We start from the raw sequence: 25,068 nt of genomic DNA, 5'->3' as shown, positions 1-25,068 counted from the left end.
ATTTAAAGGTGCTAACTACATAACAGTATATCACTCTGTACTTTAAAGCAGTACTAATCAGTTTTTGTGGCCAGTCGGGGTCGTGACGATCTGTAAATCACACCTCTTATGGGCGTATAAAGGTTATAAGGCTGCTGCGTTAGCAACAGTTGCTTATTTGCAGATCCAGCAAACACAGAGCAACGTTAGCATTCATTTGAAGTCGCGTTTCGTTCCATCTGATGGACGGAAGTCCTTCATTCACTCTCTCCGTTTTTGGTCTCCACCAACAAATATTTGACTCTTTAGCTGCTAAAGGCTCCACTTTGTTCAACTGCAGGTAGGCAACTATTTCTGGTTGTCATTTGGTGCTTGGCAGATGGTGTACAGTGAGTTTATTAGAGCTTTTTCGCAGCCACCTGCTGAGGCAAAGCAATTAGGTGGCAAGAAACATGTGGCACCTCTAAAGTAACACCAGAGACAGTCTGTAGACTGCAGGTCCTCACCTCAAAGTCCTCTTCAGACAGATAGACCTCCAGACGAAGAGGGTCAACTCCCTCAGGCAGCGGCCGAGCCAGAAGATCTGCCAGTGGGTACATGGTCTTACACAGCCGGGCCAACACGTCCTCCACTAAGATAATCTGGTTACACACCTCAGCCTCCTGACAACACACACACACACACACACACACACACACACACACACACACACACACACACACACACACAATATATTACCTTTCAACACAAATGATGGATCATGTCTTACACCTGGACTGACCTATATTCATAAAACTCTCTTTGTACACTAAGTGCATGTGTGTTCAGTACAGTATATACACTAATGGCTACAGGCAGACACTGTGAGCAGCACTGGTTCATATCAGATGATGTGACTTGATTCACACCCTCTCAGTGATCTCAGCGATGTCTTCTCTGTGCTCCCAGCTGGGGAACATGTTGGTGAAGGTGAGGGGCTCCAGACCGGCGTGGATCAGGTACGCTTTGGGAGGCTTCTTCTCATTCTTTTCTGTGGAGACGAAACAATATGCTGTTTATCAGAGAGGACATGTGGAAATGAAACATGTCTAACATGAAGACAAAGCGCAATGCACACTGATGTCTGCGTTATGTTTGTAAAATAGCACAGAACATGAACGAAAACGCGCATCTGCATCTTTCAGGACCGTTGCCTCCCTCAGAGGCCATCCTTACCACAACAACACGACTTTAGACGGAACCAAAGTTGTGACGAGGTTGATTCACCCTTGCAAAGTGAAACGATGTGGTTCCTTGACAAAAACACACCATTGTTCGTGCACATTTGTGAATCTCAGAGAATATTCAAGTTTTTTTTCTGTAAAATTTGGGAGTTTCTTCCCAGAACATTACCTCCCTTTCCCGGCTCCATATTTATGTATTTCTTTCACCTTCAATAGCCCCACTACGCAGTTAGGCAAAAGAGTTTCCTGTGTCTAATAATAGAATGAAGTACCTCTGCAGTACTGCAGCACTGTCTCCATGGCACACTTCCTGTCCGAGTCCCAGCGGATTCGGGCTGAGCCGGGGCTTTCGCTGTCCTGCGGCCACCAGCCCTGCCACAGATACACCTCATGGTGGTTGTCCACCAGGAACAGGGCTGAACGTCGGGGAAAGAAAACAAGGTGAAGACTTTCAGTGTGAGGACGATTTCATAAAGTGGCCGCTCATCATTTTTTAGATTTAGGTTCCCAAGTTGAGGATGGAGAGAAAAAAAGCACACACGCACACGCACACGCACACACACACACACACACACACACTGTATAACTTAGTCGATAAGTAAAACAAAGTGTTGGCGTCATTTAGAAGTACATTTATCAAGAGTAAAATGTCTCACTCAGAACATATTCTATTCACAATTGTTAAATAATCAAATTCAAGGGATCCTTATCAAATACAAATTCTATCAGATATTCTAATTCTATTCAGATCTTAAATCTCAAAAGTTGATGTCAGAATCGGCCTCAGACATCCAGTAAAATGAGTGGAAGAAATGGCTGCGGTCAGCTGAAAATGATTATGTTGAAAAGCACCCTCTAAATAAAATGTACAGTCATTACCTTCACATGTACAGCAGGACGAATGCTCGCATGTACCTGGCTGGGATGCTGCGTAAAGATCCTCCTGCAGGAAGGGCATGGAGTTGACCTCCTTGGGGTCTCTGGCGGGGTAAAGAAACTCCACTGCTGCAAACTGCCCTGAGCTGCTGCTCAGCTGGTACAGACGTGGTGAGAAGTTAAACCGCCCTGGGTCTGAGGGTCAAAGGTCAACCAAAGCAGTTAATTACACCAACCGCAGCTGTTTATGGTAGGGAGAGAACATTGGTTATTACAGTGCACATTGGCTCCCCCCACCTTGCAGCATGCAGTCGTACGCTTTCCTGTCCCTCCTCCCGAGGGGCTCCCAGAATCCCGCGGGCTCTGCTCCCTCGTCGCACTCCCGGATGGTCACCTTGCTGCTGCTGTGGAGGCCGGTTTCCAGAGGACAACTGCACAAGGACAAACGCGTCACACAGGCTGATAACGACAGCACGAGAACAAATCAGAAATGGATTCATCTCAGCAACAAAGGTGTCGGGAAGTGCTCTGGTTATTTGTAGTCTGAAGTCAAATTGAGCCGATCCCGCTAGTTGGAATTTAACCTCTGGCGTCACTTTAAGGAGGGAGGCAATCAAGGATCCACTTACTGCTGTTTGATTTGGTTGGCGGCGGTGCGCGCCACCTCCCGCGTGTGCGTCTGAGACTTGCAGCCGTGCCACAGGTAGATGAGGGCCTGGCTCGCGCTCAGCAGCACCATCGAGACCCTGGAGCGCAGGCTGCTGCAGTGACAGGCCACCTCCAGCAGGTGGCCCTCCACCTCCGCCTCCCCCCGCACGCAGTACAGACGCCAGTCACCTGGGGGGGACAGGGGGAGGTCAAATATATTTTTTTAAAGAAAAATTCTTGGCTGAAGTGTAGCTCCTAGCCTAAAGAACAAAAGCTCAGTTGTTAGTGAGTCTTATTTGAAAATGATGGCGCAGCAGCAGAGTGTGTTTGTCAGTAATGCAGGCTCACTCTGTGAGTTCTCCTCCTCCTCTTCTCTCTTCCCCGAGTGGACCACCATCCCTCCTTTGAAGCACTGCAGGAAACACGGAGGCTCCTTACCCTGCTGGACCTGAACCTGGAGGAAGAGGAAAACGAAACGGGAGGTGGAGTAAAGATCACACAATTATCCGTATCAAGTGACTTTGATTTTTCCTGGCACACACATACACGAACCCACGCACACTCGTTCACGTACCTGTGCTCCCCGCTCCTCGTCCAGCTCCACCGTCATCAGCGCCGACGTTCCCTTCTCGCTGACGGTGGAGTTGCGGCCCTGCCAGAAGAAGTAGCAGCACTTCTCCTTCCCGGCCCCCGCCGTCTTCTGCTGCTCCGGGTTCTGTCTCCTCCCCACTGACGGCAAGAGAGTGTTAGCTTGTCTCAATGCTGCATATATTATCACAATAAACCTTTGTACGGTTTGCAAACATTTATGCTTTTGGAAGTTTTTGTAGCTAATGATAGAACATCCTCTTACAAGGAAGAGATAAATAATCCAATTTATTACTTTCCTGGGTAATCAGACACTTTAGAAGCCTTCAATAAAGTAGAGAATATAGAAACAGGCGGCTATGTTTCATATAGATATACTGAGATCATCTTAATAAGGACGATACAAGAGCAAATTTGATTCATTCTCAACTTCTCCTAATGCACATGAATCGCGTCCTCCTGGAAGTTCTTTTAAAATCGGCCAACTTCAAGGGCCAGAGGAAGGATTCCTGTTTTCAACAGGGAAACTAAAGAACTCTGACTCCTTGATGAATTTGCTCAAACACAAGATTCAGTGCAATAATAAGAAGGACATGACGAGCAGTTGGAACTAAAAACTAGGATGTTGTGGCTTCTAAAGCAAATGATCTCATCAGTAGCGTAACATTACATTTTCTTAGAAGTTACAGATGGGTTGAAACTACCCGACTTATTTTGCGTGTTAGAGTTAATTAAGTAGCACTTAAATGAAATAAATAAAAATACTATCGACTATTGAAATGGAACCCAAGTTCCCCAGGTGCGCGTGTGTGTAAAAGTGAAAGTAGAAGACACTGACCCGCAGCGCTGACCATGTACTTCCACTTCATCACGTATGTGTCGCCCTCGTGAAACTGGCCGATGCTCTGGCGCGGCAGGCGGCTGTAGTCAAACTCCAGGATGTGCCACACCTCCACCGCCAGCGTGCTGATCTCGTAGCTGCGCCAGTCCTCGGCCTCCACCAGGCCGTAGCCCCGCCCCACGTCGAACCCGTCCAGTCTGGTGCAGACGGGCACCTGATGGAGGGGCAGCATCCGGGAGGCGTCGTACGCACGGGGCTGATCGGAGGTGGACTGCTCCTGGGGGTAAAAGGACGGACGGAAAGGGCATTTCATACTCTGCGTGGTCTGCGCCACATTGGTTAAAGTCACAGGACTTTGACGATACTGAAGTACTTTTTTGATACCTTCTGATCGGCGATGTGGTCGTTGTTTTTTGCGGGGCTCGGTGTTTTCCTGGAGTCGCTCCAGTCCAGGAACTTCTCTTTGAACAGGGTGGTTTCGTTGTGCTGAGTCAGCCTGCCGAACACGGCCCAGTCAGGTCGGCCCTGACCTTTCCTTTTGGGTGAGGAGGATGCAGTCCGTCAGGGACACAATGCCAGTGCTTCAATCAAAGGCTCTCTATACACTGTTGTAGCAGTAGCTGTGGCATTCACTTGTACTGAAGCTGTGACTATCCATCTATCTAGGCTCTCAAGCCACCAGACTCCTTTGACAAAAACAGTCATTTGACCTCTCAGAACACAGCAGCACCTGGTCTACCGCTTCCTGGATCTGTTAGTTATTATTATTATTTCAGAAGGGTTAGTTCGGAATCACCAAAATCACTCAATAACACAAACAAACTAACCGATAGAGGCAGCGGCAGACCAGCAACTCATGTGTTCTGTGAGTTCAAATGACTGTTTTTGTCAAAGGAGTCTCTGGCTTTGAAGAGAGCTTAGAAAGATAGAAGTCACTGCTTCAGCTCCCTGGTGGAAAGCGCTGTCTGACGGCAAAGGTAAAGCAGTGAAAATGTTCTAAATATAGTTTAGAACACTTAGACTGATATCGAATCTAAAATCCGTCTTCATGCTGCCCCCGTCCACAGCAGTACATTGCTTTGCTCCCGTGCTGGTCCTCCTGTATGTTTCTCCAAACTCCATCTACAGTAGATAAAACACTGACTATGGAGTAGTATCTCATACAACCCCACATCAAGAGATCCTACTCTTACTAACTATCCTTTTAAAGTTTGTGAAATCTCCTCCGCCACAGACAACGGTGTAAACACACAATGCTGAAGTATATGTTTCCGTACTTGGGTATGAGAGGGTTGCACTCCCCCGGGTCGAGCGGGTTGATGTCACAGTTTGTGTAGTCGAAGGTGCCGTTCCACAGGTGCTTTGCCAGCTGGAAGGCCACCTTCCTCTGTGCCAGCGTCACTTCCTTTCCGTGCCATATGTACATCTCGCTGCCAAAGTCAAACACCAAAACCTGCGCAGAAACACAGACAGAGATAGTCTTCCTTATTTTTCCAATGCAACAGTAGCAGCAGGCTTAGCTCTCTCCTACAGTGTATCTTTTTAAATCACCATTGGGTGGCATCAAAGTACAACATATTCAAATCCTACACATAGAGGCCTTTAGATCCCTGGATGATTTACAGTTGTACACATTTAACATGCATTTAGCCTCCAGTCAGGTGATCTGACCTCCTTGGGGTTGAGCAGGGAACAGCGAGGCACCTTGGCCCAAAAATCGTCATCTGGGACCAGTTTGTCATCCATCAGGCGGTAGATACAGTTCGTCTCCACAATGGCCCCCTCGTACAGCTCGTCTTCATCTGGTGTTCCTGCAGCTGCAAGAAGAAAGAGACATCAGCTTGAGTTCCATTGCTCTGGGGACCGTTTTCCTCGAGGTTGGGTTTATTACGCCAGATCCAAATCCTTACACTGATAACTCGACTGCCCCCCCAGAATCTTCCAGAAGTCCTTGGCAGCGTGGCTCTGCGTGCTGACGCCCTCCTCGATGTCCTGGACATAGTTGGCTCGGCAACCCAAGTCTCTCTTTCTCTGGATGAAGTTTGCTAACTCTGAAGCCTGACAAAAAAAAGAACAGCTGGTATTAAATTATACGGATGAGTTTGGTTGATTCCAAAAACAGAGGTTCTTTGCTTTTTAATAAACTTTTTTTATATCAATTTGAGCTCTATCATTTGGAGTTCACTGCTCAGGAAGACGAGTCTACAAACTTTAATGACCTAAACTCAAACAACCCCTCATAGAAATGTAGGTCCTTCTACGTACAATTGAGGTCAGCGTTCTGGTCAGCCAATCACAGGTCAGCAGAGCAGTCTATGAACAATAGCCTTGTTTTGAGTCTGTTTCCTGCAACAACTCGCAGACACACACAGACAGACACACAGACATTTCCTTTCAGTCAACACACACTTCTTCTTCTGCTGCTGCTGCTGCTGCTGCGCCACCGTTGCTTCCTGCACGTTATGTCCGCCCCACATAACCCCCCGCCCTCACTCCACCTGTGTCCATGTGAACGAAACCCGCGTCTATCCGAGTTAGTATTCCCTGTCAGTTGGCAGCGCTCCAGAGCCAGACTCGCCTTGTTCTTCTCGATGACGTTGGCGAACTCCCCGGTCCAGATGAAGCAGAGGTGTGGCGTGACAAGTAGGAAGCAGTCGCCGCTGTTCAGGGAGGACGCTCTGGGTTCCACCAGCCTGGTCTGGACGTGCCGTCGGCCTGGTGTAACATGGGCAGGGGGGGGGGGGGGGGGAGACGACGACGACGACAACAACACACAGGACAGGTGGCTTATCGGTGACAGCTCTGATTCAGCATGCCTGGATTATCATACTGGGGGTGTCGGAGGGAACATGTACAGGGGACACTTGGCCCTGTACATGTATCTGCCATGTCAAGCACCCATCTCTATGAATTCTCCTTCCAGCTAATTAATGTAGCCAGGACAGTTTGTGGACTACATTAAATCATAAATGTTTCTTATAAACTCTAAGGGTTTTTTAGGGGCCTCAGTGACTCACAATCCCATTGGCTCTCCAGGTGATCTAAGCAGCAGCTATTCTAAAAGCACCACTCAACACCGTCAGGTCAGGACGGCTAGTCTTCTAACAAAGTGGGTCCCCCCCGCCCCCCATACATTTGCTCTGGATTACAGACAGTGGTGTTTTAAGGAGCGGATCAGCCCAGGATAGTGTGGGGGGACCTGGGGGGGGGGGGGGGGGGGAGATTTAAAGCCACAGCTGTCACCGGCAGACGTGAGGAGGAGGTGCAAAGACACCAAAATAGACCCGACTCCTATTTTAGACATCCTCTTGAAAGGACGCTCTCGAAGCAGCATCCTCCAAAAGCTTTGTGTAAGACAGCAGCCATTTGTTTTTCTATCCTCGAATGTAATCACTGGTCAAACTGATGCCTAGCGAAACAAACAACCTCAAAGATCAGGAAAGTGTAGGCAGATGTTTTGGATCCCTTTCTGCTTGGCTGGCTTGTTGGTTCAGTAAACATGTTGCATCCTCAAGTATGTCTATTTAAAGAGACTGCCCTCAATATGACTTTTGTAAGGGTTGTGCTTTCAACAGAAGACAGATATTTCTTGGTGTGACACGATGGCCTCTGTGCCCCCTCAGGACAAATCCTTATAGAGTGGTGCAAGGAAGACGGATTTTTGTGGGCCAACCTCGGAAGTTAGCATCGCAGTAGTTCCTTGGTCAAAAAGCCAATGGGGTTTTTACAATGGATTTTGGATTCTTGGAAAAAAAGAAATCTCCTTTGTAAACAAGTTTTAAAACAAGATACTTAAGTATGTTGTTCAACAGGATAATCTTAAATGAACACCACCTTTATGATAGTTGAAGCGTAAACGCAATCGGCAGAAGTTAAAAACTTAACGCGAGGCTATAACACCACAGTCACTGACGTATTTTATATCGAAGAACAAACCTTATTTCAGGCGTTTAACCAAAAACCCATTTAACAAACCCACTTACTATGAGACGAGGGAGCCGGAACTTGTTAACTCATTTCTGGGTTAAAGGACTTATTCCTACACCACTCTATTAGTTATACCATTGGCCCCTGGTTCTCAACTGGTGTTGGGTTAGCGTCCACAAATTTAGTAGGGTGCATTCTGGCTGAGTCGCTTTAAAAAAAAACAACAGTTAGTCCAATTTAATTTTGAAGTGTGTTGAATTTGAACTCCAAATTCTGAACAGTGCTGTTATGTTCATCAGCCAAGCTAACGCTAGTGGTGTCGCTCTGGTAACGGCAATGCACAAGATGTCACTCGAGTAGCAGGTGCTACTACATGCAACTTTCAGGCTCACCTAGCCCATGGATGGCAAATTCGCGCGGTTGTTATTGCCCTAATTTCACTCTCTAGTTGTAATTCTTATTATTACTTTGTTTTTATTTTGTGAGGTAATATCGAAACAGGCAGCACAGAGGTTAGCACCCTTCCCTCAGAGAGTGGAAGGAAATGAAACTAAAGGGGAGTTAAGTTAAAATGTGAACTTGGATGTAGACCTGTTGGGAACCACTGTTGGGAACCACTGTTGGGAACCACCGTTGGGAACCACCGTTGGGAACCACCGTTGGGAACCACCGTTTTTACTAAATACTATTGGTTTACATTTATGAAAAGACAGGCCTATGAAAATGTGGGCAAGATGGCAATTGGTATTATAACCCTAGGGGATTTCATTACAACTGCATTTAATAGAGTCTGGACTTTCCACAACATGTTTTTCTGAGTCATCACTGGAACTATAAAGCAGTAAACTAAAAGTAGGGTACAGAAAGAAAAAGAAAAGACCCCGTTGTGGGTGCATCTGTCTGTGTATGGTCTGAGCCACCTGCTCACTCTACTGACCTTTGACCTGTAACAGCATCAGTTTCTTGTAAGGCACGGCGCTGTTGTTAGACATCTGCTCGGAGATGTTCACGCTGCGCAGGTTGACGTTGCTGAAGTTCTCCTTGCTGGCCAGACCGGCCAGAGCCACGTCGGAGAAACCGGAGTTCTTGTTCACTGCAGTGAGCACAACAGAGACACACAGAGAGGGGACATGAGGCGGAAGAATACATTCAAGTCGTTTCATTTACCGTCCTTTATACAGATGAGACAACGGCTGGAGAGTAAATGACCTTTTTCATGCCAGACTAACACGGTCTCTATACGACTGGAACAGATACAGAACACTCCAGAGACAGTTTAAGTGTATTTTTATTGCTGTCAGAGGAGGAGGTTATGGGAGTAGCATGACATTGACTTTGTGGCTTATCTAACGTTACTCTCAAAACAAGCAACAGACCTCGTCCAGCTTTTGAGGACGACTCTGCACAATGACAGGAAACTGACTCTAGATGTAGATCATTCGCTTCATTCAAATGAACGGATCATTAACAGCCTGCGTAATATCAGTGACGCGTGATTTAGATGCAAGTTAAGTTCTCTCTTGTATTGTTTGAAACACTGGAGGAACAAATATTTTTGTCAATATTATAAAGACAAGAAAAAACAGTAATGTATTTTCACACCGGGCCAAATCAATGGACATTCAAGGTTTAATATTGCAACGTCAAAATTGATATTGATGGTTTTATTGTGCAAATTTTGAAAAAAAAAAAAGGAGCCGGTCACATGTTGCGTCCCTGCCCGGGTTTGGTCTCGTGCATTGTCCCAGCCCCTCGTCCACCCTCACTCACCCTTCTCAGCCTTCATCCTCTTGCTCTCCAGCAGGCCGATGTTGAGCCTCTGCTCCGTGTACTCGTGTCTGATGTCCTCCCTGGCGGCCAGCATCTTCAGAGGGTTCCTAGACGACTGGACGTTACGCGCCGGGCGCACCGCCCGCTTGTGCTGCTCCATCTCCGAGGTCAGCCTGGGGAGGGTGTCAGAGGGGGAGGGGCGTCTCACAATGATGTCGGGCTTCTTACTTGAAAAAATGACCTCTCGCGGGCGAGAGCTTACTTTGGCACCTGGGGGCCGAAGATGGCATCGAAGTCGTCAAAGTCCATCTCCACCTTGTTGGTGGTGGCGGGGAGCTCCTCCGCTTGGCGGTAGAACTTGGCAAAAGTTTCGTCCTCGAGGGTCATCACCTCCTTCACCTTCTTCTGTGTGACTGTGATGGTGGCTTCTGGCAGTCCAGACACTGAGGGAGGACAAGATGAGGCCGGGTCAGGATCATGTTACATTCATTGAAGTTACTTAATCCATACTGTATGTGCTCACATGCTAGTGTGTTCTGCTACATATTCATTCATCCATGAACATCTTAAACATAAGTCGGGTTTGTTATGGTTGTAGAAAAGTTGTTCTTACACTTCGAGGGTAAAAAATGTTTTATAGACAACATGACTAGATTTCAGACGAGAACAATATCCTCGGCAACTTAAAAGTGGTTCACAGCGTTTCACGGTTAATTTAGCTGATTTATTGTATTTGCACATACGTGACGATACTTAGATCATTTTATTACAGTGGATTGAATCAATGATTCTTTAATTTAATTGAATGGCATGAAAGTAAAAAAGATTTTTTTAAAAATGTTGCCAAAGCATAAAAAAAAGTACACAATACAAATATATTAATTAATAATATACATTATACATCTTATTTTTGTATTACATCACTCTCGTTGCACATATCTAATCTTCCATTAATGAATGAAGGCAGACCTAGTGAGATGTACTGCTGTTCTGACGTTTATGTAAAACGGACTCTGGTGCTTCTCGAGGCCGACATGTTAAATTGCCAGAACATTTATGTAACAAGGTGCATGTGTAAAAAAAGGCCCTGTTAAAATGTGCTTGCCGTAACCAGCAGTAGCCACAGTACTGAACGGTTACAGGTTATTTCTGGGATATAATAAAAGCATGCCATACCAAGGAAAAATGGATTCTCTCTTCTCAAATGAATTACAGTGAACTAGACGGAGAATACCGCGTTTAATTCATTACGTTTGGTCTCGGTAACACAACTGATATCCATCAGGAGATTTAACTCTTTGTAAGAATCTATAATCGATTGCATGTTATAACGTGGGAACATTTTTTTTTCTCTCAGTGAGTGAGCAGATGCGTGATGAACTTGTAGACAGCGTGCCAAACGAGACTGACCTTTGCTGTTGAGCTTGCCGAGGAATGACTCCAGTTTATCCAGCTTCATGTCCGACTCCAGGTTCAGATCTGGCACGGCCTTGATCTCTGCACACACACACACACGCACACGCACACACGCACACACAGCTGTTAGAGCCATAAATTGACTCTGATTGTAGCACAGATCCAAATGCATCTCTAAACAGGCAGGAAGTCTGAGCTTTTGTTGTTCATTGATTTGGAACAATGACTGAGCATGAATGAACAGTTGCACACGGTCACTATGAAGTGATCTGAACATATTTATTGCACGTCACAAGCATTTTAACAACAATAAACAGCCACTGAATATGAATCCTTTCTGCACTCCAGACTCATGCATGTGGATGGTAACAGTATCCAATGGTTTATATCCTATTAGGCTTTGATAACCTAATAGAAATGGTGATTTTCTGTAGTTCTGGTGATGATGATGAACATTGCATTCAGTGCAACATCGAAATAAAAAAATAGAAAAGCAATAGACCTTCCATATCAGACATCTCCTCCATGTCTTGTGAAAGAGAAGCAAAGACAAATAAGATGTGACCCAGTATCATTTTCAAAACTGTGCATTGGTCAGCTCAGAATCTATCCATCTTAGTTCAAGTCAACAATTCAGCTACTTAACCGTGTGTAGAATTGGTTTTGGACAGTGTGTTTGGTGCCAAACTGACCTTCTTGAGGTTTGGAGATGGCAAGGCTGCTGTTCTTGGGTTTGGGGGACACAGGAGACTGGAGGGCTGATGGGGAAGCCAACCCTGAATGAACACAGACAGGTATGAACATCCGAAAATGCATGATATGGTTGTACAGTTTGTGAAAAAACAATCTGATATTATTTGTGGTCCAGTTTGATCTTATAAGACAAAGATTGCGATGTCATGAGAACATTGGTTTGATGTACACCAAAGAACAGGTCGTACTTAAAGGTGCTAGCACTTTGCTCAGTGTTAACTAATAACGCTAATAAACGCAGCTAAACACAGGTGGGATGGACCCCTGGATTAGTACCATTGATCAAATGTAGCAGCTTTCATTTACAGAACATCAGGAGGCGTCATGATGTAAGAGTCTCGAAGGACCGCTACGTCCTGCAAGGTGAGGGGCAGGTGACTGAAGGGGCTAGCTGAGCTAGCGGGCTAATCTGTTAGCACATTTAGTGCGAGTTGACCACTGTTGCATGATGGTATAATGTCATATTTGGACTGAAGTTGCTATTTATTTATTTTAAAGTTTGTTTCTCTCGACTTCACGTTTGCAACTTTTTGGATTATTTTAATGACAATTTGTCAAAACCGACTAGAGGTGAATGAATAAAGAAACAGCCTGTTGCTAAATGAGCTTTACCGATGGAATCGCATTGCTAGGTTTTGTTATGTTTACTTCCTGTCTGCTTGTGTCATTCACATACACTGCATTGAGAAATACACAGACACATTTGGAATATTAACATCGACTATGAAATGGTCTATACAGAGTCGGGTTCATTTCTCATGGACAGTGTTTTATTCCCCCCAGCCGATAACTGGGACGGGGTCTTTGCAGGATTCCGGGCAGAAAGCAGACTCTGAACTGCAGACGGGCATGTCTGCATACACCTCTGAGAGAGATGGAGAGGGACTGTAGAGGATATGTGTGTGTGTGTTCAGTTTCCCCTCTGACCTTTCTTCACCATGCGAGCGGCTACAGTGAACTGGGTGGAGTCGTTGGCAGCCCCGTGGCCTTTCGTCTTCCAGGCCTCCTCTTGGGCTACGATCAGCCGCATCCTCTCCTGGATGGACATCTGAGCCTCGATCCCCTGGCACTCCATCTCTGCCTCAGCTAGTCTCTGAGAAGGGAGAGAAGTCTCCGTCAGTGACAATAAAAACACTCCCGATGGCCTGAAAGTTAAAGGACTAATCCACCTCAGGTTACGACGCTTCAGTTTGTGGTGTCCCATGCATTCCAGGAAGCATTTCGGGAGTAGATATCCACAACAGTGCTTTGTGTTACTCTTCCTGGAATGACTTGGGACTTATACTTCCAAGGATGTACTCCTTCTGTCCGCCATCACACTAAGCTACAGCAAAAGGAAACTAGAATGACCGCCTTGTGGTCGCGTGCCTCCGCCAACCAGTCATGCTGCAGTTTACATCCAAGTCCTTCCCAAATGTCGTCCCTTAGTCATAATTAGAATCTGAATTCTTGCGTTATGGCCTAAAAGCATATTTTGTGAGGTCACAGTAATCTTGACCTTTGACCACCAAAATTGAATCAGATCCTCCAAATCGATAGAAATTCCCTCAGGGTGTTCCTGAGGCATCCCTTTCACGATGGACGGACAGACAGACATGAAGACATTACGGCCACGGCTATCACCGTAAAAGAAATACACCATCTGCCAACACAATGGAACCATCTTACGTTGCCATTAGTTGTTTGTGAAAAGCGTTTAAATGTGGATAAATTCCTTTAGCAGCAGGCCACATTCACAAACAGACAGTAGCCGAGCAGAACGAGGACACCAAAGGGGGGAGATTAACACACAGGAAGCACCTTAATCCCCGTCTTTCTTTTCCGCTGGGTGACTTTAGAAATGTTTTCTCATTAAAGTTCAAATAAAAGAAATGTTAGTTAACAAAGTGAAGACAAAGAACAATAGCAGAAAGCGTCCTTCAATTGCAAATTAACCCATTTGGTCTAAATACTGATTTATGTTGCGAGAGCACTTCATACGGCATTGACAGGGGTCACCTTCCGCCTCCAGGGGTGTCTCTCGTCCACCCGCGTGGGTCTGGGCGATCTGATGGTCTTCACAAAACCAGAGGCGTGGGATGAGGAAGGTAAGAAAGGATGAGGGGGTTTAGAGAATGGAGGATGAAGAGATGGTAGAAAATGTCCAAGCCCTGCACAAGCACCGGACGCCACCATGCTGACTCTGCGGGCAAAAGTGCCGAAGCTTCAGGAAGGGGATGTTTTAGAGGTGCGGAGGAGCAGGGTGGCTGTGAAAGGACTGCGAGCATAATGTGCACTCGCCATGCCAGCATGGTTGCAGCTGAGGGAGCAAAAAAAAGGACCACACACACACTTATGGCTGAAGAGCTTTTCTGCAAAGCCTCACTCTGTTTCAGGGAAGATGCGTGTTAAAACAAAGGGGGTTTGCATTTCAGAGCTTAGTTAGGTAGCCGGGGGGGGAGAGCAAAGCGGAGGGCGAGCATTGCGTGCAGCAGGAGCTGATGCGGCTTCCTACCTGGCTGGCCGAGTCATCGAGGGATGGAGAGCGGGGAGGAGGCTCAGGAGGAGGAGAGAAAGTCTCCTATAGAGACACAGCCATGGAGAGAGGACGCAGTATTTAAAAAGATTCTAATAACCTCCGGTGATGTCACAGTGATGACGTCAGCGTTATCTCGGCTTGAGCTTGGAGACCACACATTTATAAACAGGAGGCCAGTGTAATAAGCAAGCAGTGTAAGGTTAGAAAGAGGTGGGCAATGCATTCTGGGAAGTGTAGGATGCAGTGTTCTTAGAGCTTTACCCAGGCCAGGAACTAAAAGTCTTCTTAATGATTTCCTTATATTCCATATGTCGGGTGTGTAATTATTAAAAACAGTTCTAAGCTGCTCGATGCTCCACTATGATCACCAGCTCGTCGCTAACTCTGTGTGTTGTTTCAGTCCAGCATAGTCTGTCAGAGGGAAACCGTCACATAATACACCACGTCACTTCATCCATTGTTCATATAAAATATTCATCAGTCCAGCTTAAAGTTTGTATTTTTTCCTCAGTCAGATTTAGTCAGCTTGAACATTATAATCGGCCTTAAAAAAAAAAATCGATGATGCAATCTCAAATATTACTAATAAGAGGATTATAACGTCTGCAACGTAATGTGCTTTTAGTAATATCTATATTGATTATACCTTTTACAGAATATATGACATATTAAAAACAAAAGACAACTACAAACATTATAGAGGCAAACTAAGGAAACTGGAATTTGATCATTAAAATCGCATTTTATTTCAGTTTATATTCTATATAAACAGGTACTATGGCCTTTGTGTTATCTTATCTATTTACATTTTTTTAATTTATATTCATATATTTGTTTGCTATTTTACGTTTGTATAGTTATGATTATTATTATACTTTGTCTTTACACATGTGGGCTTGTGTGTGTGTAGAGGTTTGTGTACTGTGCGATATCACCATAAGACAATAAACACACCAAAAAATCCCTCATGCGTAATATTTGTGTTATAGGAAAATAAACTCTTCTTTGTGTCATTAAACAACTGCATTCACAGAAATATTACGAGGACATGCCCTGAGCAGCTGGCATGGAGAGCGGACAAGTGTGCCAACAGGTCCGGCCTTTGGAGGTTTGGGAACGGGGATAAGGATTACAGTCTGGCCCTCATACACAGCTCACATTAGCAACGAATTATCTCTGGAAAAGTTAGGACGATTAGAGACAAATACACTTTAGACACAGACTGCACATCCACAGTGTGTGAGAGACATCCATGACATCATTCTGAAACCCAACGAGCAGAAGCTGTGATGACTTAGAGAACACCGTCACCATGGTTTTAAGGGAAACACCCAAATACAGCACCACTACCAACACCACATGTACACACACACACACACACACACACACACACAGCTGAATGTGTGTTACACTCAGGATGTATTCATCAAGAGAGCGTGTTAGCAGCCAGGAGATACAGTTGAGGATGTATACGTTTTGATCACTAATCCAATTGAAATGCACTTGATAAATACCACTGCAGTGTGTGTGCGTGTGTGTGTGTGTGTGTGTGTGTGGGATTTGGGGCTCGCACACTGGCCTTACCCATAGCTCGTCGGACACGGCAAAATCATCGATCATCATCATCATCAGCGCTTCGTCGTCCTACAGACAAGCGGCCACAGGAGAGAAGGGAGGGACATTGTTTGCTGAAAGGGCTCTGTTGTCCCGGGGATAACGTCAAGGCCAAATCACACAACAGACTCCCTAAAAGTCTTAAAAGACTTTAAGAACTGTTCATTTTAAGGCCCTCTGAACCCCAAAACCCACCGGCGAGATGGAAAAGCACGTTTTCTTTAAACAATGGCCAATCCAACACAGTTTTTCACAGCCAGAAGCTGTGAAAAACGTCATTATCGTCGGATTTTCATCTTTCCGACAATAGTCGAACACATCATGTGTGACGCTTGCTTCCACAAAAAAAGGAACAGCCAAAAACAAAGCTTAAAATTGTGATATTGCATCAAAAACATTGTATTCTACATGTCTCATTTAAAATCTGTCCCCAAATAAACCACATTCTGTAAAAAAAAAAAGACTACATTTTGCACCTCTCATCTCAACTAGGAAGCCTTGATTGATTTGTCTGAGACCAACAGTCACGTGACAAATTCTGTGAAATTTCAACCCAACTGCCAGCTTCTGAACACGGAGCAGAGGGGAGAGGTTGTGAGTAGAAGTTGTGAAAATGTAAATAGTTCAACATATACAGCACGCAGAGCCTCCATTTTTTCTTTCCAACATTGGTAACATTTGTGGACACTTGGAAAAATGATGGATAGATAGATTCCGGTGTTCCAGATTCCAAATTGTTGTAAAATAGGTTATCAAAGAAATTATTTTATACTTTATTTTATACTAATTTTATCAAAAACTTTTTTTTGTATTTGAAGAGTTATGGCATTATAACTGTTATATTGCATTATAACTGTGTTATAATGCATTTAAGATACTTTTGAATTCCTACTACTTTTAGCCATGACTGTGCCGTTTCCATAGAGGTGCAGGACTTTTATATTGCAGTAAAACATGAGGCCACAGAGTAAAATGGGACAGGAGCAGAAAAAAACGCCACAAAACTGCTTGGCTTTCAGAGGGTTAAGGAGCTACATACTGACTTTTTTGGAAAACACAGACTACAGTATGTGTGGTGTAATAAAAATGTATATGTTGCTCTTCTCTGATCTAAAACAGGAAATTGACTGAACTGTGTGCACTGGTCGCGAGGTTGAAAACATCAATTGTCCTTCCCCTCGACCTCTACTTAGAGATCACTTGAACGCGATTAAAAAAAAGTTTTTTTTGTCCAGAAAACATCAGCTCATTCACAGAGGCATCAGAGCATGGAAAGCAAAACGCTTCCTGACCTTGAACAGGCTGAAAACATAAAATCTGAATATGTGCAGCGAAGCTGAACAAACCCTGATAAGCAGCAGGAAAGAAGAACAGAGGCTGGTGTGGACGGTGACGGTTTGAATGTGTCTAAACAGAGAGGTGCGTGTGGCGTCCCACCCTAACCCGCCCTTTAAAAACAAGCAAGAGGATGCCAACACAGAGACACGCACTCAACATGCAGAGGATGAAATGAGGTTTATTTCACTTTTTTTCCTTTTCAAAAAAGGTAAAAAGGACATGCAAACAGAGACAAAGAGAAGAATGAAAGGTTGTAACATGCAGCTCAGCGGAAGGAAAGGTAGAAATACAGTCATTGCTGTCAGTAACTGTCCGTTGTTTTTTAAAGTCTACACAAAGTTAGGAATTTTTAGTACAAATACGATGTGTCTAATTTGGACAAAATTAGGCCTTCAAATTCCTCTTAATGCCCTGCGATAGAACAACAAAGATAAAAGATAATCTAGAGAGAAATGGAAGTGCTCTGTAGGTCTATGGCTGCAAATAAAATGAAATTATTTGAACAAATTTAAATTTTATTATCCTCGTGTGTACAAATCATTTATGAATTTTAAAATCCAATTTTGTTTTTAATAATTGGTTAAAACATAACTATTAACATTTGTATTTAAATGAAATGCAAGTGAAAGATGTTTTTGGTGTGATTAAGTTACATGACTAATGGACAGTCTCAAATACAGACAATGTGCAACCTCAACTAAATAAAGACGGTTCTCGCTTTATATCAAAAAGCTGCTCAGATAACTGTTCATAAGTGCATAGCACACTGCTAATAAATGCATAATACAGTATGTCTTCATATTTATAAAGCAGCAAAAGAGCTTAGTAAGGGTTTAACAATGATAGGAGTTTCTGATAATCGTTCAGAAAAGCATTAACACATTTTTTATATTTAGTTAATATACCAATTATAAGGCTGATATTAACGTTCTTAAGCAGTCTACAAACTGTGGACAAGTTTCTTATAAGTGCTTATAAAAGTCTTATAATCTAACAGCACGCGTGTATGTTGCCATTGTTAACATTAATAGTTTTATAAACAAAATGTTAATGAGCACAGGACTATAGAATTATAGGGACCTTAATATAAAGCGTTTCCTATTATTCTTATGTATTCGTCATGCATCTTGCATGCACAAATGAAAAAATACATTTCAATTGAATTAAGACGATTTCGTTATAATATTGGCAGCCATACACTTCCGGCATGCACCAACGCATGCAGATACATGCTGACTCTTGATACAGTCCAAAGCATGCAACAGCCGTGTGTGAGACGGAACAGAGGAAAGAGACAAAGCGATGAAAGGACACAGACATGGACAATACACAACCTCTCTGTTTGGAGATATCAAAAACTATTACCACGTTTCTACTCCGACTGTTTGATGCTGACGTCCCCGTGATTCTAGAGTTACATGTCAGCAGAAAACGATCAAAGACATCTCCGAGACGCTGACTTCGGAGGCCGACACAGCTAACGCAACCCCGTGAAGTGTTCATGTGTTGCGATTGGAATCTGAACCACAGTTTGGATGTAGCGCTTAGCTCAAACAGGACACCGCACACCCTTTTAAAACACGAATGGGGCACCGTGGAAAAAACCTGACGCGACAGACATGAGTGGACGCCGCCCGTCTGAGTGTGCCGGTTCAGGTGGTTACCTTCTTCTTGAAGCTCTGCTCCGCCTCCCAGAGCTGAGCGTGCTGTTCGCCAGCAGCCGCCTGCAGCGCATCCTCCTTCCTGTGGATCCTGCTCCTCCAGTCGTCCTCGCCGCTCTTCTTCAACAAGGCCACTCTGAGACGGGGAGAAAGCAGGAAGGGAAAAGTTACAACGCAGTTCATACGAGGGGAGAAGACGTGGGCGGCTTAAATGTAAAATGTATATCTATTGCCCATCTCCAACCTCCCCCACCTGTCCAAAGCCCTCGAGAGAGCTGTTGCGTCACAACTCAAGTTCCACCTCAATCTCCATAATCTCTACGAACCCTTTCAATCCGGCTTCCGCTCAAAACACAGCACAGAAACCTCCCTACTGAAAATCACAAATGACATACTTCTCTCAGCTGACTCTGGCTTCCTCACCATCCTCATCCTCCTTGACCTCAGCGCCGCCTTCGACACTATCAACCACTCCATCCTCCTCCCACGTCTCCAGTGCTCTCTTGGCATAACTGGCACTGCCCTCTCTCCTGGTTCACCTCATATCTCTCAGACCGACATCAATTCATTGCAATAAACTGTAAATCCTTTACCTCCCCAGTCACCCACGGTGTCCCCCAAGGTTCTGTGCTTGGTCCCCTTCTCTTCATCATTTACATCCTTCCCCTTGGACAAATCATCCGTCGTCATGGTCTCGATTTCCACTGCTACGCTGACGACACAACAACTCTACCTCTCCTCCAAGACCATCACCTCAGTCACCCGCTCCACTCTCACCACCTGTCTCACTGATATAAAATCATGGATGCAACAGAACTTTCTCAAACTCAACTGCAATAAATCTGAAATACTCATCATCGGCCCAAACTCCCTCACCCGCTCAGCCCAGCCCTTCTCTCTCAACATTGATGGCTCCATGGTCACCCCCTCCACCCAGGTCCGCAACCTCAGTGTCATCCTCGACCCCACGCCAACCACATCACCAAAACTGCCTTCTTTCACCTCAGGAACATCGCACCCCTCCGGCCCTCCCTGTCCTCTGCCAACACCGAAATTCTCATCCATGCCCTCATAACCTCCAGACTCGACTACTGCAACAGCATCCTCTATGGCTCTCCCAAAAGAATCCTCAATAAACTCCGATATGTTCAGAACTCTGCCGCTCGACTGCTCACCTCCACCCGCCGCTATGAGCACATCACCCCGGTCCTTCGTAACCTCCACTGGCTCCCGGTCAAATACAGAGTAGACTTTAAAATATTACTCACCACCTACAAAGCCCTAAACAACATGGCCCCTCCCTACCTCTCAGACCTCCTCCCCCTCCACGCCCCAACCCGTTGCCTCAGGTCCGCCGGTGCAAACGCTCTGAAGACCATCAGGACCAAGCACCGGACCTGGGGTGACAGGGCCTTCTCAGCTGCTGCACCCCCCCCCCCCCTCTGGAACGCCCTCCCCATCCACATCCATGAGGCTCCCTCCATATCATCATTTAAATAAGCCCTCAAAACCCACCTCTTCAAACTCGCCTTCACCTGTTAACCCCTGCACCCTCCACTACATGACCCATTCCCCAATTCTTCTTTTTACCAAAAATGTTTGTTTTGTTTGCTCCTCTTTTTCTTTTCTTTTTTTTCCTATGTAAAGCGTCTTTGGGTACTTAGAAAAGCGCGATATAAAATTAAGATATTATTATTGATTTAAAATAAATTATACTTTATTTATGGCTAAGAGATGTCATACAGCACTTCCATTTGGTATTTTTTTTTTTTTTATTCCCTATTATTTTCTGTGTGTGTTTGTTTCATTTTTGTGCTTTTCACTCTTTTGTGGATGTTTCAAAAATGTTATTTGCATTAAACATCTGTCTGTTAAAAATGAAAACCATTAAACACGATACAATAAATAAATAAATTGTACTAACTTTTAAAATTTGCCAAATTATTATTAAAACCTCTGATAAATAGAGTAGAGACTCGGACATGCAACTCCTCCAACTCTCAGCAGATTAGCATAAGCATATTTCCCAACATGTCAAACTATTCATTCAGATCAATTGCTTGCATTGGACTGAATTTAGCCAATGAGAGATGAGGGGCACATAATACAAATATAAAAATAGGTGGAGTAACCAATCCATACCATCATCGCACACAGATACTTAAGTGTGGAGCTAACATAACAGGACATGATATGAAGACAGACTACACACACTGAACACAGTTACTACAGTAACTACATTTTGTTACTGTCCCAACAGAAAACAGGCACGCTGCCACGCGGCCCTTTAGTCTCATCTACGGGACGGTCTGCAGTGAAGACAGCAGAGGCTAAGCAGAGACACACAGCATGCCAGTTAACAGCCACTGTGAGAAATACTGTTCAGTTCTTAATAAACAGACCGCCGACAGCTAAAGGAGAATTAGACACAAACATCACTTGGAGATGTCGGTGAGTGTAACAGGAGCTTTTCTCAAAGCAATAAAACAGGTGGTGGGATTTATTTCGGCAAAAGTAAATACAAGCATGTGGGCTCTATGTCAAGTGCTCACTTAAAATGTGAACATGTATTCTTCTCAATGAGTTGGAAGAAAAGCTGGGACTCCGTATAAAGCACATGGGACACAAAGTGAGGTATAGTGAGAGAAGAACAGAGGTTCAATTATGGAGCTGTCATCTCTGAGTGGGGAGCAGACTGGAGCCATAATGGAGGGGTCAGGGTGTTGGGCAGTGCCCTCTGCTGCCCCCCCCACCTCTAACAACCAGCCCTCTGTGACCCAGCGCGGGGGACGTCCTGTTCTGCCCCGAGGGGCTCCACGACAACGCCACAAACAGGATGAAAGTTAACTCTGACTAGCTGTCGCCAGCTGCATCTGGGATACGGATCCTGCCTTCAGTAAGAAATCCTTTTGAAAAAGGGGAGAGACTCAAAGATGGCCCGACGCGGTGAGAGAGAGCGTGAGCCGGCGGACCGGAACACGCTGGGACGCCAGTTCACTTCCATTATGTCATCAATCAATTCGGAGCGCGGCCGGCGTGTGTGTACCGGTCAAACCGGCAGCTAACGCAACGTGACATAACTCGACTTACGTCATCGTTTCATTTGTGGGAAATCCGATACGGAGCTTCAGTTCAAATGTACAGTATTTAAAATCATACAAAAGGACGGACGACGTGAAAGCACGGTGTGTGCTTGAGTAGAAATATGCCAAAAATAAAGAAAGAAATATATACATTCAGAAAATAGTGTCAAATCGTTCCTCCTGTTTGAGTAATGCGGTTAAAAACTACAGTGTCCATTAAGGTCAGAAACAATTAAAAAAAATATGGAATTGACCATCGCTCATCTATCGACCCGACGTGCCGGCATTATAAGAAGAAGCCTGATTTGTGATGTTACAAAAGTTACATCATTGCTATGAAATGAGCAGCTTGCCACGATTGCCAGCAAACTCCATATTGACGATATCTCCTTATCTTATTAAATTAGATTCACGAGTTACGTTTCGTGGCATTGAAGAGCTTCAGCATGAATGTCCATTCCATCACTTCCATATCCAATGTGGTGGTGTTGTTGTTCTAGCAGCGGCTCGGTCTCGTCTTCATGATCTCCGTCTAACCCACATTTAAAACAAAAAAAAGGAATCTTCTCTTTCCGTCATACCCTTGCTGGCCGTATTTACTGACCAACTGATCCAAAAGGGATTATATTTTAGGCTAAGATCATGTAAACAGAAATAAGCTTGAGTGAAAAGTTGAACAGTACCTGCACTTGGTCAAACGTGGAGTAAAGCAAGATTATGGAACGACCACACGGCCGGGCTCACCTCTCTCTGATGGACATCTGTCTGGCCATCATCATGGCGCTCAGCTCCTCTCCCTCCTCAGGCTGAAGCGGGCCGTCCGTGAGTGCGTCTGCCGCTGGAGGCTGAGCACCGCTGCCGGGAGAACCGGATCCTAGCCTGGATGTGACCACAGTGTACTCTGGCAGCTCTGAGCACAAGCAGACAAGCACGCACACACACACACACACACACAATGGAGAGAGCAAAATCAATAACTTGACAGCGACTACATGAATGTTCACATGGCGGATTTGATTGTAAATGGCATAATTTTTCTGCTCAAGAAAGACCCATGTGAGGCAAAACGAGGTGTGAAACAGGATTTAAAATACATTCTGCAAGTTCATCCATGTATCAAACTCCCTATACTGATGAGGGAAAGAGAATTCTAACATCCTTTTTGTCATTTTCATTGAAAAACATACCAACAAATGCTTATGGTGTGATTATTGTGGGGATCTGTAGATATGACGTGTAGGTCAGGGCATTTCTGCAACACCACAACATTTCATTTAAAATGGTAAAATCATAATAAAATAAATATTGCTCATCCTGCCATTTGAAAATTGCAGTAGGCCGTGTTGCAACCTCGATACAGTGAATACTTGTGCAGCCCTATCTGGGAAACACCTCACTAAATAACACATTACTACTACTACTACAGGCTTTTGCATGAAAAGTACAGTCACGGCTCTCACAGCACGAACTCAGCAGCACAAAGCAGCGGGGGAGCAAACGTCTTCTCAGCTTTAAACCGCCCTGCCAGCGCTGTAATCAAATAACCCACGCTGGTTCCTGTGCTCGGTCTAACGTGCAAAACTGATGCAGAACCAGGCGACGAGTTGCTGCTCGGACACAGAGGAAGCCTGAACACCACAATCTGAATGAAACACATTTGCAGTCCCAGGAAGTGCAACTGAACGAGAAACCGAGGTTTATTTAATTTAGTCTCACAGTTTGCACCATGTTTCGCCATTTACGTGTTAGCATGCTAAGATTTAGCACACAGTCTAAAACTGTCAGTTGCATTCATTTGAGTCAGAGAGCCGACTCTTTAACCCACTTCATTCGTCTATTCAGCATCACTTTGTTTTCCTTTTTATTTATTCTTTCTGTGAAAGAACACTAATAACCAAAAGCCACTTATTAAAACCAGAACATTATTTACTACCTACTATATTTGTTGTTTTCTTCGGCATCAAAGCCGGATATAGAATAAGTTGTGTAAAAGCTCAATAAGTAAAGAAGTGGTCCTGCTGCTCTTACCTCCACTGATGGCCCGGCTCCTCTGGCTGTCTGCGTAGTGTGCGTGCGCCTCCTGCCTCTCCTGGAGCATGTGACTCTCTGAGCTCTGCACGGCTCTGTCTCCCCACCCTCTTGCCAGCCACTCCTCGTCCTCCCCCCCTTCCTCCATCTCCTCCTCCCTCCTCCTCCTCCTCTCTCTTCCAGTCTGGGGCTGGGGCAGAGCGGCCTGCTTGACCGCCTTCTCCGGAGAGGGCAGCTTCCTCTTCCCTCCTCCCAGATCAGCTCCATTTTCTCCCCGTGGCAACATTTGGCACCTCTGCTGGTCCGCAGAGTCCCGGGAACTCCGAGAGAGGCCCTCAAAGCTGGGGGGGAGGGGCTCAACCCGGGGCCCCGCCGCCGGTGGCGGCACTCGGGTTATGTGGAGGTCTCCGGCGTGGTCCGTGGAGACGGTGCCTCCTCTCAGAGGGGAGGAGGACGACGGTGAGGCGGGGAGGTGTCCGAAACGAGAGCCTGGACCGTTTTGAAGCTGTGCGACGGGGAGGAAGAAAGAGTTAGAGAGAAAGAAGCCTTTGTAAACAAGGCTTAGAAATAGGTCGGGAAAACTGGACACACGCAAAAATCAAGAGAATCACGTTGACCTGTCTGACTCTCGGCACCTCCTGAGCATCAAAGGGCAATTTGCAGCCTGCATCACAAAGCCATGCCAGCCGGAGCCAGAAGACACACTTTCCAAATCCAGAAGTTAGTGAACTAACCTGACATTTCTGCTGAGTAATGAATGACAAGCAGCAGTAAACATCCATGGAAACCTCGGAACAAAACCTTG

General features: G+C 45.2%; 1 protein-coding gene across 19 annotated transcripts in view; it reads right to left on the bottom strand.

Annotated features, from left to right (window-relative positions):
- Window positions 1-25,068, bottom strand: part of svila (supervillin a) — a 79,973-nt gene that overhangs the window by 2,055 nt on the left and 52,850 nt on the right. For 13 of the 19 annotated variants that reach the window (XM_079181923.1, XM_079181925.1, XM_079181930.1 and 10 more), the window contains 26 exons: window positions 24,264-24,768; window positions 22,980-23,145; window positions 19,156-19,288; window positions 16,124-16,183; window positions 14,516-14,581; window positions 14,020-14,076; window positions 12,949-13,114; window positions 11,961-12,044; window positions 11,263-11,349; window positions 10,115-10,295; window positions 9,853-10,025; window positions 9,020-9,175; window positions 6,734-6,870; window positions 6,066-6,213; window positions 5,827-5,972; window positions 5,433-5,608; window positions 4,540-4,690; window positions 4,153-4,432; window positions 3,301-3,455; window positions 3,075-3,180; window positions 2,708-2,915; window positions 2,376-2,509; window positions 2,118-2,273; window positions 1,475-1,618; window positions 888-1,009; window positions 486-641 (listed from right to left, as the gene is read on the bottom strand). In XM_079181923.1, coding sequence (XP_079038049.1) covers window positions 486-641; window positions 888-1,009; window positions 1,475-1,618; window positions 2,118-2,273; window positions 2,376-2,509; window positions 2,708-2,915; window positions 3,075-3,180; window positions 3,301-3,455; window positions 4,153-4,432; window positions 4,540-4,690; window positions 5,433-5,608; window positions 5,827-5,972; window positions 6,066-6,213; window positions 6,734-6,870; window positions 9,020-9,175; window positions 9,853-10,025; window positions 10,115-10,295; window positions 11,263-11,349; window positions 11,961-12,044; window positions 12,949-13,114; window positions 14,020-14,076; window positions 14,516-14,581; window positions 16,124-16,183; window positions 19,156-19,288; window positions 22,980-23,145; window positions 24,264-24,768 — 4,053 coding nt within the window. The remainder of the gene's footprint in view (window positions 1-485; window positions 642-887; window positions 1,010-1,474; window positions 1,619-2,117; window positions 2,274-2,375; window positions 2,510-2,707; window positions 2,916-3,074; window positions 3,181-3,300; window positions 3,456-4,152; window positions 4,433-4,539; window positions 4,691-5,432; window positions 5,609-5,826; window positions 5,973-6,065; window positions 6,214-6,733; window positions 6,871-9,019; window positions 9,176-9,852; window positions 10,026-10,114; window positions 10,296-11,262; window positions 11,350-11,960; window positions 12,045-12,948; window positions 13,115-14,019; window positions 14,077-14,515; window positions 14,582-16,123; window positions 16,184-19,155; window positions 19,289-22,979; window positions 23,146-24,263; window positions 24,769-25,068) is intronic. The other 6 variants (XM_079181921.1, XM_079181928.1, XM_079181931.1 and 3 more) reach the window with 5 other exon arrangements.

This window comes from Pholis gunnellus (genome assembly GCF_910591455.1).
Source record: "Pholis gunnellus genome assembly, chromosome: 20".
In the NCBI taxonomy this organism is placed as follows: Eukaryota; Metazoa; Chordata; class Actinopteri; order Perciformes; family Pholidae; genus Pholis; species Pholis gunnellus.
Note: the sequence above shows the minus strand (reverse complement) of the source record. Positions and strands in the feature narration are given on the sequence as shown.